The sequence below is a fragment of the Macaca nemestrina genome, chromosome 18 (genome assembly GCF_043159975.1).
Source record: "Macaca nemestrina isolate mMacNem1 chromosome 18, mMacNem.hap1, whole genome shotgun sequence".
NCBI lineage: Eukaryota > Metazoa > Chordata > Mammalia > Primates > Cercopithecidae > Macaca > Macaca nemestrina.
The window spans coordinates 80,799,829-80,814,981 of NC_092142.1; the positions used below are offsets into that span (position 1 = coordinate 80,799,829).

Genomic DNA, 15,153 nt, shown 5'->3' on the forward strand with positions numbered 1-15,153 from the left:
AAAGTCCTTGCCTCCCTGGGCTTATTTCTTGTTTCTGAAACGGCTTATTTTACTGCCTGATGGGATCGGCGGGAGGAGCGACTGAGACTGTGACCATCTTGCCCCAGCGCATGGAGCCCATGTTAATTTCCTGGGGCCACTGTAGCAAGTACTGCAACTTGTGGCTTAAAAACAACAGAAGTTTATTCCCTCACTGTACTGGAGGTTAAAAGTCCAGAATCAAGGTGTTGGCAGGGCCACACCACCCCGGAAGGCTCCAGGGAAGGATGTCTTCCAGGCCTCTTTTGTGGCTTCTGGTGGCTGCCAGCGGTGCTTCAGGCGCTCCTCGGGGTGTGGGCGCCTCCCGGCTGCTGGTGGCCTGCCAGCAATCCTGCAAGTGTTCCTCGGCGTGTAGACGCCATCGCTCCTTGGCTTGTGGATGGCATTGTGCCAGTCTCTGCCTCCATCATCACATGGCCTTCTTTTCTCTGTGCGTTTCTCTGTCTCCAAATCTCTTTCTTGTAAGAAGCCAGTCACAGGAGGTAGCGAGGTAGCAGTCACGTAGCCACCCTAGCCCAGCATGGCCTCATCTTAACTTGATTGCACCTTGCAAAGACCCTAATTGCAAAGAAGGTCATGCTCATGGGTACTGGGTGTTAGGACTTGGACACGTATTCCCAGGGACACCATCCTACGTATAATACTAACTATAACTTCTATCTTTAGAACATCTTCCTTGACCACCTCTGCCCCATACCCCCAACTACAGCCCCATTTCTCTGCCCCCTTTAAAGTAACCCACTCCAAGAGCTGTCTATGCGTCCCTTCTTCCGGCTGTCTCTGGAGTCTATTCCCATCTTGTTTCCGTCCCTGCCTCCTAGATCACTTCATCTTGGCCCGTCACCCGTCGCCTCCCTGTGTTGTGAATTCAGAAGTCTGCCCCGTGGTCTTTATCTTGTCCACTCAGCAGCGCGTGTCAAAGCTGGTCACTCGCTCCTTGATGTTGTAACTCGCCTTTGGGATGCCACACCGTCTTCCTTCTGTTGCCTCGCTGTTTGTTCTCTTGCAGCGTTTGCGGCTCTTGGCTTTCAGTTGTTCTTTTTCATTCCCTGTCCTGCTCTACATCCCAGGGGCCGCCGATTCCTGCAAACACGTTGCTTTAACAAGCAGAGTGTCCAGGCAGGGAGCTGCAGGGTCTGGCGGAGGAGAAGTGAGGTCTTTCCTGATTCTGGGAAGCATCTGTGCTGTGGTGGTGCCTCTGCCATTGTCTGAGCTCCCTGAGTCGGGGAATGCAGTGCGGGCTGTTTCTGTGCTTCGTTGAAAGGAATGTAAAGGAATGACAGGGCTGAAGAACTGCATGTGGTGGTCAGTGAGGGGGGCCACACGCTGGGCTCCCTCCAGATGTCAATACACTCCGTGTGGGGCTTTGGGCTTGGAAGAGTTCTAACCCCCGATGCCTTCAGCACCAGGCTGATCTGGCAACCTAAGCAGTAAATGAGTTCAAATAGCAGCATGCCCTGTCTAAAATCTGCACCACCACCCCTTTTTAAAAAGAAATACCTATGCTGTAAATTACACATAAACAAAAGGAAGTGCTTCTCAGTTTGTGTAAAAAGGCTAAGTTTGTGGTTCTTAACATTTTGGTGGGACCTACTCCTTTGAGATGCTGATTATGTTTCTTGAAGAAACACACACCCGCACAAACTGCTGTGGACTCTGATGCTTCCCAGAGGCCTGCGATTCCCTTTCTAGAACGCTGGTGTTCCCCATGATGTCCTGGGCTGCAAGGAGTTCAGCAAGAGGACCCTGGATCATCCGGGGCAGGAGGTGTTTTATGTCATTAGCATTGATCATGTGCTAGTGGATACATTTCCATTTCTGCGGGGGTTATTCAAGTGCTTATCCAGTCGCAGTGTCATTGAAGACTGTTGAAGCAAGGCTACCTGGGCAGCAATGGACAAGATGTGGCTGTGCAGGGTGCCCGTGTACAGTGCACAGAAAATGGGCTGGTGCAAGTAGAAGCTGGAGGGAGGGGTGCTCCATGGCACCCCCCTTGGTGGAGGAGCCTTTTCATCGTGCAACAGTTGGCCTGGCAGTGGGCTGTGAAGAGAAGAACTGAAGCAGTTCAATATTTCTTTCGTCCTCTTGCCTTCGAAGATTAGAAGTGCATCTTTGAAATATTAAAGATTGGAAATGTTGCCTGTAATCCTAGCTACTCAGGAGGCTCAGGAGGGAGGATCTCTTGAGGCCAGGAGTTCAAGGCCAGTCTGGGCAACATAGTAAGACCCCCATCTCTACAAAAAGAAAAAAAATTGGCTGGGCATGGTGGCGCGCGCCTGTAGTCCCAGCTCCTCAGGAAGCTGATACAGGAAGATCATGTGAGCCCGGGAGAGTGAGGCTGCAGTGAACTACGATTTTGCCACTGCACTCCAGCCTGGGTAACAGTGAGACCCCATCTCTAAAGAAACCCGGCAGTGAGGGTGTGGAAAAGGAATGTGTACCCCAGTGGAGGCGCCCGTCTCAACTGTTTTGAGAGCACCTTGGCAGAATTGATCAAAGCCAGTGTGCCTACAACGTGCTGTGTCTAGGTGCTTTTCCTTCTAGGACTCTACTCTGTGGAAAAACTGGCACACGTGGGCAAAGATACGGAAATGTGCACACAGGGACACTTAAAAAATAATACTAGATGTAACAAAAATTGAGTGACATGCGTATTATGGAATACAATGGTTTTTCAAAGAAAGGAAACAGGGTTATTTGAGGTTGAAGAGTAATATGTAAAGCTTGAAACACAGCAAAAAATTGTGAGATGTATGTAAATGATATAACATAATATGATACAATTAAATGAATATCCCTAAAACAAATTCTAGAAGGAAACCTATGAAATTCTTAAGGGTGATTGCTTCTTGGGAATAAGACTGTGGAGGGGATGAGGAGGGCTTCTACCTTTTGCTTCTTAAGTTTCTGTTATATTTGAATATTTACAACTAACACCAATTAAAATGATATTTTTAATGATCTTGTTGCATCTGACAAAATGATGCTTTTTTAACAACAAAAAAAATCTTTCCGTTTTTGCGTTAAGTGACTTGTCTAAGGTTCTTTGTGTGTGCTTTCCATTTCAGATTCTCGATGAATTCAAAAAGGATTCGTCCGTGTTCATCCTGGGGTGAGGCAGCCCTTGCGTGTTGTTCGGGGCGGCTGTGCCGGACCTCAGTGCCTGGTGCCCAGCCGGCCTCCAGGAGAGGATGCCTGTGTGTGCAGGCGCTGACCTCCAGAGGGACGGGGGTACCCTGCTGGGGAATTGGCCATCCCACGCTTGTGGTGTGGATAGACATGAGCAGTAGCAACAGGAGGGTGTGGAGCGCTGGGAGGATGGTCTAGAAGGTTCTGTAGAAAGGCCTGTGTGCCTCAGGGCCTTCTTTCCCAGAATGTGCCTCATGAGATGTGACAGGTTAATAGTTTTTTTTTTTTAAATTACAAAAACGAATGTTAACGATCAAATAAGTGAAAAATTCCTTGTTAAACAGGTTTAACGGAATTAAAATGAGTTCAAGTGTATAAACTGCTTCACATGGTGTTTGGCACCCATGAGGGGCTCATAAATAGTAATATTATTACTAAAAAGTCAGTGTTGCAGGACTTATCAGGACATTTACTGTGCTTCATGATTACCCAAGTGGGGAATTTCTGAGATGTTTTGTGTTTCCCCAGCCTATCTGACTGGGAGAAGTGTTGGCCCTGGAATTAATGGTCTGGGGTACATTGATCCAGTCCTCATTGGTGAGCAACTTTTCCCTCTGTCACTTCTGAAATCAGAAACTCTAAGACTCCAAAGTATAAATAAAATGAATCCAATATATATAATTTATATATTATTTATATTCATATATATTTACATATATGAATATATATAAAAATATATATATTTATATTCGAGATGGAGCCTCCCTCTGTTGCCTAGGCTGGCGTGCATTGGCGCAATCTCGGCTCACTCCAACCTCCACTTCCCAAGTTCAAGTGATTCTCCTGCCTCATCCTCCGAGTAGCTGGGATTACAGGCATCCACCATGTCCAGCTATTTTTTTTTTTTGTATTTTTATTAGAGACGGGGTTTCACCATGTTGGCCAGGCTGGTCTTGAACTCCTGACCTCAGGTGATCCACCTGCCTCGGCCTCCCAGAGTGCTGGGATTACAGGAATGTGCCACTGTGCCCAGCCATAATTTCCACATAGTATTTTAATGAAAAGCTTAGTGTTAGACCGTGAGGCTGCCGAGGAAAGGTTAGAAATGTACTCATAATTAAAGACAGCAGACTCCTGGACCCTGAGTGTTTAGTAAAGGGAGAAAGTGCAGGGAACGTTTGATGACTTAAACTATGTGAAATAGACCTCTTTTCCCCAGGGTCCTGCAAGGGCTCAGGGAAACGTACCCATTTCCCTGGAAGGCCTCAAGTGGCAGAATGTACTCCTCATCCAACCTGGATGTGGCTCATGCTGACCCAATAAGGCCTTGTTTTTCTGGTGACCTGCTGGCCAAGGCGGGAGTCCTGCCTTTATTCGGAGTGTAGTGTTCCCTCCCTGATACCCGACCTCTGCTTGGTCCAGGGATGTGTTTTCCACACTCCAGTTAATTGTGCCCGGATAGCCTGGAGTCTGGGGGGCCTCATCTGGTCCCCACTCCAGAGGCCTCAATGACCCAGGGAACTCTGGATCATGGCTTCTGAGGAGGCGCTTGGGCCTGGCTCCTTTCCTTTCTCCAACACCAGCTCTCCCTATAAGGGTGGGTAGCGTGTCCAGCCCTGTCTGGGCATTGGGTAGGCACGCTCATGTCCCTGTGTTCCCCACACCTTTCACTCTGCAATCCCTCCCTCCAGCCTGCGTTCCCTCTCTCCTAGCCCTCTTCCTCTTTTCCCCTCCCTTCTCTTTTCCTCGAGGCTGCTGCATCTATGGTTTCCTTGCATGGCACTCTCTGCACCTCCTTCTGGCTCAGCCCACCTCCTTCTGGCTCACCCCACCTCATTCTCTGGAACTCACGTAGGTGCCTTTTCCTTAGGAAAGGCCCTCTGGCCCTCCAGGTCTGGGTTTGGGGCCCTCTCAGCGGTTCCCACTCTGCCCCTCCCCTCCCACCCTCATCTCTTGCTACACCGTATCCCAAATGCCTGGTTCGCTTGTCTTCCCCGTGGCCACACTGTGAACTGCTCCTCAGACTCTGGAGCTACACCGTATCCCAAATGCCTGGTTCGCTTGTCTTCCCCGTGGCCACACTGTGAACTGCTCCTCAGACTGGAGGGCACCAGAGCTATTTTGGAGCGGCTAGATGCAGACGCCAGGGCCTGCCCCTTGAGATTCCGATGTCAGGGCCCCTCTGAATCCCTGTAGGTGAGGGACATTGTGTCATTCACCTGTGTCTTCCTGTTGGCCAGCCTGGTACCTAACACAGCGCCAGACTCAGTGGGGCGCTCTAGGTGGCAGGCTGCCCCATTGGCTGGCGTCTCCTCTCGACTCCTGTGTTGAATGTGCCTGTCTCTAACCGCACCCCTTTTCCCCGAGGACAGGAACACAGACAGGCCGGATGCCTCCGCTGTTTACCTGCATGACTTCCAGAGGTTTCTCATACATGAACAGCAGGTGAGAAAGCACAAGGTGTTTGGGTGACTGGGGGAGCTGGCGGGATGCTGCCGGGGACTGGTCTCACGCTTCTGCCACTTGTGCTCACCTGGCCACCTGTGCTCACCTGGCCACCTGTCTTCATGGAATGACTGCAGTCTCCCAGATGCCAGATACTTCAGATTGTTGTCTGATGCCACTGAGACTCTGGATGAGAAGAGCCTCATGTCGGGCCTCTTTTCAAGACACACATTGAGGATGGGAAGAGTGAGAAGATTCCAGGGCAGGGCAGGAGAGGTGAGGGCCTGAGGAAGGAGCTGCCCTCACCTGGCTGGCGTCAGCTTTTCTGGCATCATATCAGGTGTCACTGCCTGGGAAGCCTTCCTTGATTGATGGGAGGATGGGACCAGATTTATCAAGCCTGCCAGGTCTCCTGGGAGATAAACTAGCCCAGCTGTCCTTAAACAGATGATGCCTGGGACGGTCTCCCTGGACAGGGTTTGCCTGTGGGCCTTGAGCCCAGCTATAGACTCAAGGGGGGTTTGTGTTGTGCATTGGTCTTCCACTGCTGTGACGATGCCCCCAGAGGACACTGGGCAGTGTCCAGAGACATGGGTGGGTGTCACAGCTGGAGGCTGCTGCTGGCATCTAGCAGGTCAAGGCCAGGGATGCTGCTAAATACCCCACATTGCCCAGGGCAGTCCCCCTCCTCCCCACAACAAAGAAATATTTAGGGCCTGGTAGGGTGGCTCATGCCTATAATCCCAGCACTTTGGGAGGCCGAGGCGGGCAGATTACTTGATGCCAGGAGTTTGAGACCTACCTGGCCAACATGGCGAAACCCCATCTCTACTAAAAATACAAAAATTAGCTGGGCATTGTGGTGGGTGCCTGTAATCTCAGCTACTCGGGAGGCTGAGGCAGGAGAATCACTTGAACCTGGGAGGCAGAAGTTGCAGTCAGCCGAGATTGCGCCACTGCACTGCAGCCTGGGCAACAGAGCAAGACTCTGTCTCAAAAAACAGAAAACAAAACCACCCCCCCACCAAAAACAAAACAAAACAAAACAAAAAAACCAAAGAGATATTCAGCCCCAAGTGCCTATAGTGCTGAGGACAAGAAACTGTGAGAGTGAGATCAACTTGAAATCTTCTTACCAGCTGCACAGCCATGGACAGGTGGTTTACCCTTTCTGTGCCCCAGTTTCCTCTTCTTTAAGTGGGATTGAGAGCATCTACCTCTGAGAATTGTGGGGATCAGAGACAATTATATGGATCTCTGTGTGTGTGTGTACATGTATGCATGCCTATTCACATATAAATCTAAAAATTTTGTTTGTATCATTGGAATTCCATTTACTTTTTTCTTTTAATTCAGTTTTTAAAAAATAGACTATATTTTAGAGCAGTTTTAGGGTTGAAGCAAAATTAAGTTCATTTACTTAAAAAACCTCTTGTCTTGCAGAACATTTCAAATATACACAAAAGCAGACAGATGGTTTAATGAACCACCATGTATCATCACTCAGATTAAAAATTATGAGCATTTAGCCAATTTTTCTTTTCGTTTGAGACAAGGTCCCACTCACCCTGTTGCCCGGGCTGGAGTGCAGTGACATAATAACAGCTCACTGCAGCCTCAACCTCCTGGGCTTAAGCGATCCTCCTGCCTCAGCCTACTGAATAGCTGGGACTACAGGTATGTGTCACCATGCCCGACAATTTTTTTTTTTGAGATAGAATCTTGCTCTGTCACCTAGGCTGGAGTACAATGGCTTGATCTTGGCCCACTGCAACCTCCGCCTCCCATGTTCAAAGGATTCTCCTTCCTCAACTTCCCAGGTAGCTGGGATTACAGGTCTGCCACACACCTGTATTTTTGTATTTTTAATAGAGTCGGGGTTTCACAATGATGGTCAGCCTGGTATTGAACTCCTGGCCTCAGGTGATCCACCTGCCTTGGCCTCCCAAAGTGCTGGGATTACAGGTGTGAGCCACCAGGCCCAGCCCCGACCAATTTTTGTATCTTTAGTAGAAACGGTTTCGCCATGTCACTCAGGCTGGTCTCCAACTCCTGGACTCAAGTGACTCACCTGTCTCAGTCCCCAAATTGCTAGGATTACACACATGAGGCACTGTGCCCGGCCCACTTTGCCAGTTTTATTTCATCCATTTCTAAGTCCACACACGTGTCTCCCTACCCTTCCCCTTTCTTCATTTCTTTTCTGAAGAATTCTAAAGCAACCCCCAGACTTTGCGTCATTTTGTTTGTAAATACTTCCATATGTTTCTCTCATGGATAGGACTTTTTTTCCCTTTTTTCTTTTCTTTTTTGAGACAGAGTCTTGCTCTGTCGCCCAGGCTGGAGTGCAGTGGTGCAATCTCGGCTTACTGCAAGCTCTGCCTCCCGGGTTCACGGCATTCTCCTGCCTCAGCCTCCCGAGTAGCTGGGACTACAGGCACCCGCCACCATGCCTGGCTAATTTTTTGTATTGTTAGTAGAGACGGGGTTTCACCGTGTTGGCCAGGATGGTCAGGATCTCCTGACCTTGTGATCCACCCACCTCAGCCTCCCAAAGTGCTGGGATTATAGGCATGAGCCACCGCACCCGGCTGACTTTTTGTTTTTTTAAAAAAATATAGCCATAACACTCCTATTACAGCTTGTGCAATTAGCAGTAATTTTTAAATGGCATCCAATACCCAGCCTGTGTTTGGCTTTCACTGATGGAAGAGACACTTAAGAGTAGGGAAGATGTGTTTTGCACAAGGCCAGCCACACTGAGGGCTCAGGGAAGGGTCGTAGCTACCCTAGTAGACTGATAAATGGTGAATGAGAATGTTGATGCATGTTGTAGGCATCATGCCTTCCCAGTGCCGGGGTTGAATGACAGTGATCAAAAGAAGGCTTATTTGCCCAACCTGAGACTAAGTCTGAGGGAGGAGGTAAAATGAAGGTAATACATTAATTTTATTGGGCACAGTCACATGTTAGGTGTGTGCTGGTGCTAGAGTGAAGCAGAGAAATTCAAGCACTTTTTTCCTGTCATGATTTTCCTTCCACTAAATTATTCAGTTTAGTAGGAAACGATTAAAGTTAAATTGGTTAAATTCTTGGGGACAAGTAGCCTCGCCTCCTAGAATTTACCAACTGGTGGGGAGACTTGGGCATATAGATTTAGCCCCACCTAGTGGTGGTTGACTTTATTACATGCTTTCCCCAAATGGGGCCCTTCACTGGGCTGCCCTTAGAGATCAGGGATTTGCGGCCAGGAGAAAGTAGGAGCTCGCTCTCTCTGCATCTGCGGAGTTAGGACCCGACCAGCCATGAGCATCCATGTGGTGATTGTTGGTCACACAGATGCTTGTATGGAATAATCACTGCAGCACTTTGTGTGCACATTAGTATGACTTTTCTAGAAAACACTTTGGCTGTATGCAATGAAAAGAAAGCTTTAAAACTAGATTCTATATCTTGAGTAAATTGTTGCCCTCCCGCACACTTATCCTAAGGAAATAATGGCAGCATTTTTAATAGAAATGAAAACTTGAAATGTCTTTAGAAGATTGGCTCAGCACGCCATAGTGCAGCTCTGGGATGGAGGGGTGATGGGATAGCAAGGGAGTTAAATGTATGTTTCCAGAATCAGTGTTTCTGGGTTTAGTCTGAGGCTCATGTCTGGGAACACTAAGTTAACGACTAGAAGCCTAGTTGTATAGGTTGTATACATTTTGGCCCATGTGAAGCAGGCCTCTGTTTCCCCATTTATATGACATGGAGAATAACCTGTGCCTCCTGGGGTGGTGGTAAGTTCACGATGAGCCACTATGTGGGGCCTGGTGTAGAGTTAGTGCCCAGTGTTGACGGCCATCATCATTTATTTTTATTTTCATCATTATTCTTTGCCATTTTCACTATTATAGGTGTCTAGTGCAATACCCCACACCAAGTAGATGCATTTTACAACCCCTAGAATGTTGATATTTCAATCTCCTTTAGGCAGAAGGTTTCTTTCTTTGCAGTTAGTCCAGTGCCAGGTTGTATTAGCTAAGTACCCATGCATTTTGATAAATGTAAAAACTTTGTAGGGGGCAGGGAGGAGGATACCTCCAGCCTCTTTGGGACATCTTGGTCAGGCAAAGTATTTTAATAAAATATCCCACAATTTGGGTTTCATGTTGTAGTATTCAAAGATTCTGACACTCCTGTATTCAAAAGAGCTCGCAGTTTCCCAGCTTCCTGGCTGTTTTGGGCTCCTGGTCCAGGTAAATTTGCAAGAGTCAACAGCTGTTCATTTTTGTCTTACACCCATGCATGTCACAAGCCTCCTGGTCACCACCTCATTTGCGTCTGTTCTTCTATTTTTCATTCTTTCAGACATCCTCATCCAGCCCTTCCCATCGAACCACACACACATCTGGTAGCATATTTGCTCCTGTTAGTCATAAAGATAAAGGTTTTAGAATATTTGAAGTGAAGTAAGCATTGATCAATGTTGAATTTACATGACATATTTCATGCTCTTTTCCTATGAATATTTGGCATTTCAGGGCATGGAGAGGAAAGCAATATTACTTCATATTATACATTCTTTTAAAAAAGGATTTCTAGAATGTCTAGGACTGTGCAGCAGCTGCTTTGGAACTGGTCATGTATATTTCAGACGTTATCAGTGTTTTAGCAGCCCTGTTTGCCTATTCTCTTGGAAAGAGGGCATAAGATTACATTCCATGTCAGTTTAGCTATTTGGAGCTGAGACTCTGCAATTTACAAGCTGTGTGGGCTTAGGATCATGAGGTATTGTTCCTGGGCCTATTTCCTTGTCTCTAAAATGACAATGGCAGTAAATGACTTTGCGGAGTTATGTGGACTAAGTGGGATGACCATAGGAGAAAGATAGATGCTTGTTTGCACAAGCTGCCATGGTCAGAGCACTTTCTTTTTTTTGAGACAGAGTTTCACTCTGTTGCCCAGGCTGGTGTGCAGTGGTACAACCTTGGGTCACTGCAGCCTCTGCCTCTCCAGTTCAAGCAATTCTCCTGCCTCAGCCTCCTGAGTAGCTGGGATTACAGCGCCCGCCACCACGCCCAGCTGATTAAAAAAAAATTTTTTTTTTGTATTTTAGTAGAGATGGGGTTTCACTATGTTGGCCAGGCTGGTCTTGAACTCCTGAGCTCAGGCAATCCACCCGCCTCGGCCTCCCAAAGTGGGTCTGAGCACTTTCTATGCACCAGGTGCTGCGTTAGGCACATAACCTAATAAGATTTCATACAATGCTTCATACAGTATCCATTTCATACAGTGCTTTACACAAACTGTGTGGTAGATACTCTTACTCCTGCTTCGTGGATGCGGAGGCACAGAGACGGTATGTAACTTGCCCAAGGTCACCTAGGTAGAATGAGAGGCCAACCCAGGTAAGTGACCTGGAAGGCTGATGTAACTGCCATGCCCCCAGGCTGCTTCATACTAACGTAAAGAGCTGTCATAGGGCAGGAGCTGGCAAACCATAACCTATGGGCCAAATACAGCTGACCTTGTTTTTATAAACAAAATTTTGTTGGAATACAGCCATGCCCATTTGCCCGCGGATTATCTGTGGCTGCTTTTGCACCACAGCAGTGGAGTTGAGAGGTTGCGACAGACACCATATGGCTCACAGAGCCCAAAATATTTACTCTCTGGTTCTTTGCAGAGAGTCTTTGCTGACCCCTGGCAGAGGGCCAGGTGCAGAATGAGGCCTCAACATGTGGTGCTCGATTGCAACATGTGATTTTGGAATTGGTTGATGTGCCAGTCTTTGATCGCGACTGTCTGGATCCTGGGAAACGAAGAATTTTATCAGTACTCATTCTGGTGATCTCTTGTTCTGTTTCTCATTTTAAGGAGCATTGGGCTCAGGATCTGAGCAAAGTCCGTGAGCGGATGACAAAGTTCATCGATGACACCATGCGCGAAACTGCTGAGCCTTTCTTGTTTGTGGATGAGGTGAGTAGCTGGGCTTGCTGTCGCGTGGGGGTGACTTTTTGATTGACGCCTGTGCTTTCCGAGGTTTATTTTCTGTTCTCTTTCCTTGGAGAGCTTTGCTGTTTGATGTCCCCTCGACTGACTGGTTATTTGTGAGTGTTTTTCTTTTTTTTTTTCCTCCCAGGTTCCAGATTACTTTAACTGTTAACTGTCCAGTGGGTTCATTTTGCCTGCTGCCTAGACACAGCCAATTGATCAAGGCAGGGGAATTGAAACAGGGAAAGAGTTGAACTCACGTAGAGCCGGATGAATGGGAGACTCGAGTTTTATTATTACTCAAATCATCCTCCCTTTCAGAGGCTCGAGTTTTGTTTTTTATATCTTTGTTTGTTTGCTTGTGTTTTTGTTTCTAAGATGGTGTCTCAGTCTGCCACCCAGCCTGGAGTGCAGTGGTGCGATCTCAGCTCACTGCAACCTCCGCTTCCCAGGTTCAAGTGATTCTTGTGCCTCAGCCTCCCTAGTAGCTGGGATTCCGGGCGCCCTCCACCATGCCTGGCTAATTTTTTTGTATTTTTAGTAGAGATAGAGTTTCATTATGTTGGCCAGGCTGGTTTCCAACTCCTGACCTTGTGATCAGCCTGCCTCGGCCTCCGAAAGTGCTGGGCTTATAGATGTGAGCCACCACACCTGGCCGAGGCTAGGGTTTTTTAAAGATCGTTTGGAGGGCCAGGGAAGGGGTGCTGCTGATTGGTTGGAGATGCAATCCTATGGGTGTGGAAAATAGAGTGCTTCTGGGTGGGGCCACAGGACCAGTGGGCGGTCCAGGTAGAGCCATGCAAACGCCCAAAAAGACATCTCAAAAGGCCAATCTTAGGTTGAACAAGAGTGATGTTATCTGAGGAGTACCTGGGGAAGTTGCGAATCTTATAACCTCCAGAAAAATGGCTGGTAACCAATTAGTCTCCACCTTAGCGGAATTCAGGCCCCTCTCATCCTCCTAACCTGGTCTTTGTTTAGCTTTACAAAGGCAGTTTAGTTTTGGGGAAGGGCTGTTACTTAAACTATAAACTAAATGTTTTCCAAAATTACTTTGGCCCAAGCCCGGGAATAATTAAGGGCAGTTTGGAGGTTAAAGGCAAGATAGGGGTTGGTTAGATCAGGTCTGTTTCGTTGTCATAATTTTCTCGTTGTTCTGATTTTTGCTAAAGCAGTTTCATAGCCTTTTCTTACTCTTCTCTATTGACCGTGTTGCCTGGGTGGGATTACTGATTTTGCCACTAGAGGGCATCTGCCACCAGGGAGAGTTGAACCATTGCAAGCACAGAAACAAAATGCGAAGGTGTCTGGGTGCTTGCAGGTCAGAATGGTTGCCTTTGACCTTGCATAGGGAAGGAGGGGAGTTGGAACTGGGGAGCGCCTGCCCCATATGAGGTTGTTCTCAGGCAGCAGAAAGTAGGCCAAGGTCGCTAAAGCATTTTTTTTTTTTTTTTAAAGGGGCCAGGAATTGTAACTTGAAATTTGCTGCCCTTTCAACATTCTGATATGGATAACACTCTTGTTTCTTCAGTTGGGTAGTGGGTTCACAACTTTTCATGCTACTGTTATGCTTTAAAACGTACATATGAGGCCGAGTGCAGTGACTCACACCTGTAATTCCAGCACTTTGGGAGGCTGAGGCGGGTGGATCGCTTGAGGTTAGGAGTTTGAGACCAGCCTGGCCAACATGGTAAAATTCTGTCTCTACTAAAAATACAAAAATTAGCCTGGTGTGGTGATGCATGCCTGTTATCCCAGCTACTTGGGAGGCTGAGGCAGGAGAATCGCTTGAACCCAGGAAGTGGAGGTTGCAGTGAGCTGAGATTGTGCCACTGCACTGCAGCCTTGGCAACAGAGCAAGACTCTGTCTGAAAAAACAAACAAAAGGCAACAACAATGTATATATGGTAAGCATATACCCTTGCAGTAGGAAATATTTTAGGATAAGCATTACAAAGGAAAATGTTGTCTAGGTCTGTGGAACAAATATGTCACTGCAGCCCATTGCAGTCTGAACCTTCAGTATTGAAAATGTGGATAACTGAGGTCTGGAGACCGTCTGTTGGTTTCACGCATCAGAGCTGTTCTTCCCCTGGGTAGACACAGAACAGAAACAAGCAGACACCATCCCTCCCATCAACGTGATGATTCAGTCTTCATGTTTGACTCTTTTAGTTCCTCACGTACCTGTTTTCACGAGAAAACAGCATCTGGGATGAGAAGTATGACGCGGTGGACATGCAGGACATGAACAACCCCCTGTCTCATTACTGGATCTCCTCGTCCCATAACACGTGAGTTTCAGATGAACCTGTGATGGGTTGGGCAGCACAGAGCATGTGAGGGTAGAGGCAGGGGTCCAATATGCTGCTCTGGTGAGCCGTGTTGAGAAGCAGGTGGAGGGTGTAGCGTCGCATTCCTTGGACTAGAATACAGAGAAGCTTCTGGAAGGGGCAGGGAACACGCCTCCCTTTCTCAGTTGGCATTGTAATAATAATCTGTTTTCTGTGGCCCTAAAAAGCTAGTAAAAACAAAAGTAACTTAAAGTAACTTAGTAACTAAAGTAATGTAGTAAACTTAGTTTTTCGTGATTTGGGCATCTCTGAGTAGCCACACCAAAGCAACTCGGTGACTCATTGAATTGATTCATAGGGACTGTGTGCCCCTGCCTGCTGGGAGCTGGGGATGTGGCTGTGAACAGGTGGCAGCCACGTCCTCATGTGCTGGGAGGAAGGCCTCCACTGAAAGTTAACCCTAGAAGAGGACTTGCTGCTGTGGGGAGCGGGTGGTAAGGCGAGGAGAAGTGTTTCAGACAGAGGAACAGCATGTGCCAAGGCCCTGGGGCAGGAGCAACTGAAAAGAGTCTGCTAAGGCTGGAGTGCAGAATCCAGGAGAGCGGTGTCAGGAGGGGAGGAAGGCAGGTCCTGCTGGAGTGGGATCTTGTAGGTCACCATGAGAGCTGTCGGGAAGACCCTGAGGACTTTTAACCAGAAAACAAGATGCTTACAGGGGCCTCTTGGGATGGTTACTCTGATTGCAACAGAAGGAGGATAACGGATGTTGCACTGATGTTCCAGTATTTAGTGTGTCTTATTGGGTGAGGGGTGAAGTCCTTGGGTCATGGCTCCCGGAGCTATGGGTGGGGACTTTCCTAAGTGACATTCCAGGGGGTCATCTGGGAAAAGGCTTTTAATGGTGTTATGCTCCAGGCATTTGGGAAGGTAAAAATCTCTTTCAGGGGAAAACTGATTTCACAGTTCTCTGTTCCCCACCATGCCCATCATTTTAAGAGTTTGTGTTTCCGCACGGTGAATTCTAGAAAACCTAGAAGACAGTTAAGAAATACAAACTTAAAAAAAACTTTTATTTTCAGTTCAGAGGTACGTGTGCAGGTTTGTTACACAGGTCAACCTGTGTCATGGGGGTTTACTGTGCAGATTATTTTGTCACCCAGGCATTAAGCCTACTACCCATTAGTTATTTTTCCTGATCCTCTTCCTCCTACCACCCTCTGACAGGCCCCAGTGTGAGGAATAAACTTTTTTTTTTTTCAGACGG

General features: G+C 47.6%; 1 protein-coding gene across 5 annotated transcripts in view; it reads left to right on the forward strand.

Moving 5' to 3' along the window:
- The window catches only part of LOC105491204 (phospholipase C gamma 2), a 237,073-nt gene that overhangs the window by 145,231 nt on the left and 76,689 nt on the right, over positions 1-15,153 (forward strand). For all 5 annotated transcript variants that reach the window (XM_071085005.1, XM_071085006.1, XM_011757391.2 and 2 more), the window contains 4 exons: positions 3,108-3,151; positions 5,541-5,613; positions 11,479-11,580; positions 13,771-13,889. In XM_071085005.1, the coding sequence (XP_070941106.1) occupies positions 3,108-3,151; positions 5,541-5,613; positions 11,479-11,580; positions 13,771-13,889 (338 nt within the window). The remainder of the gene's footprint in view (positions 1-3,107; positions 3,152-5,540; positions 5,614-11,478; positions 11,581-13,770; positions 13,890-15,153) is intronic.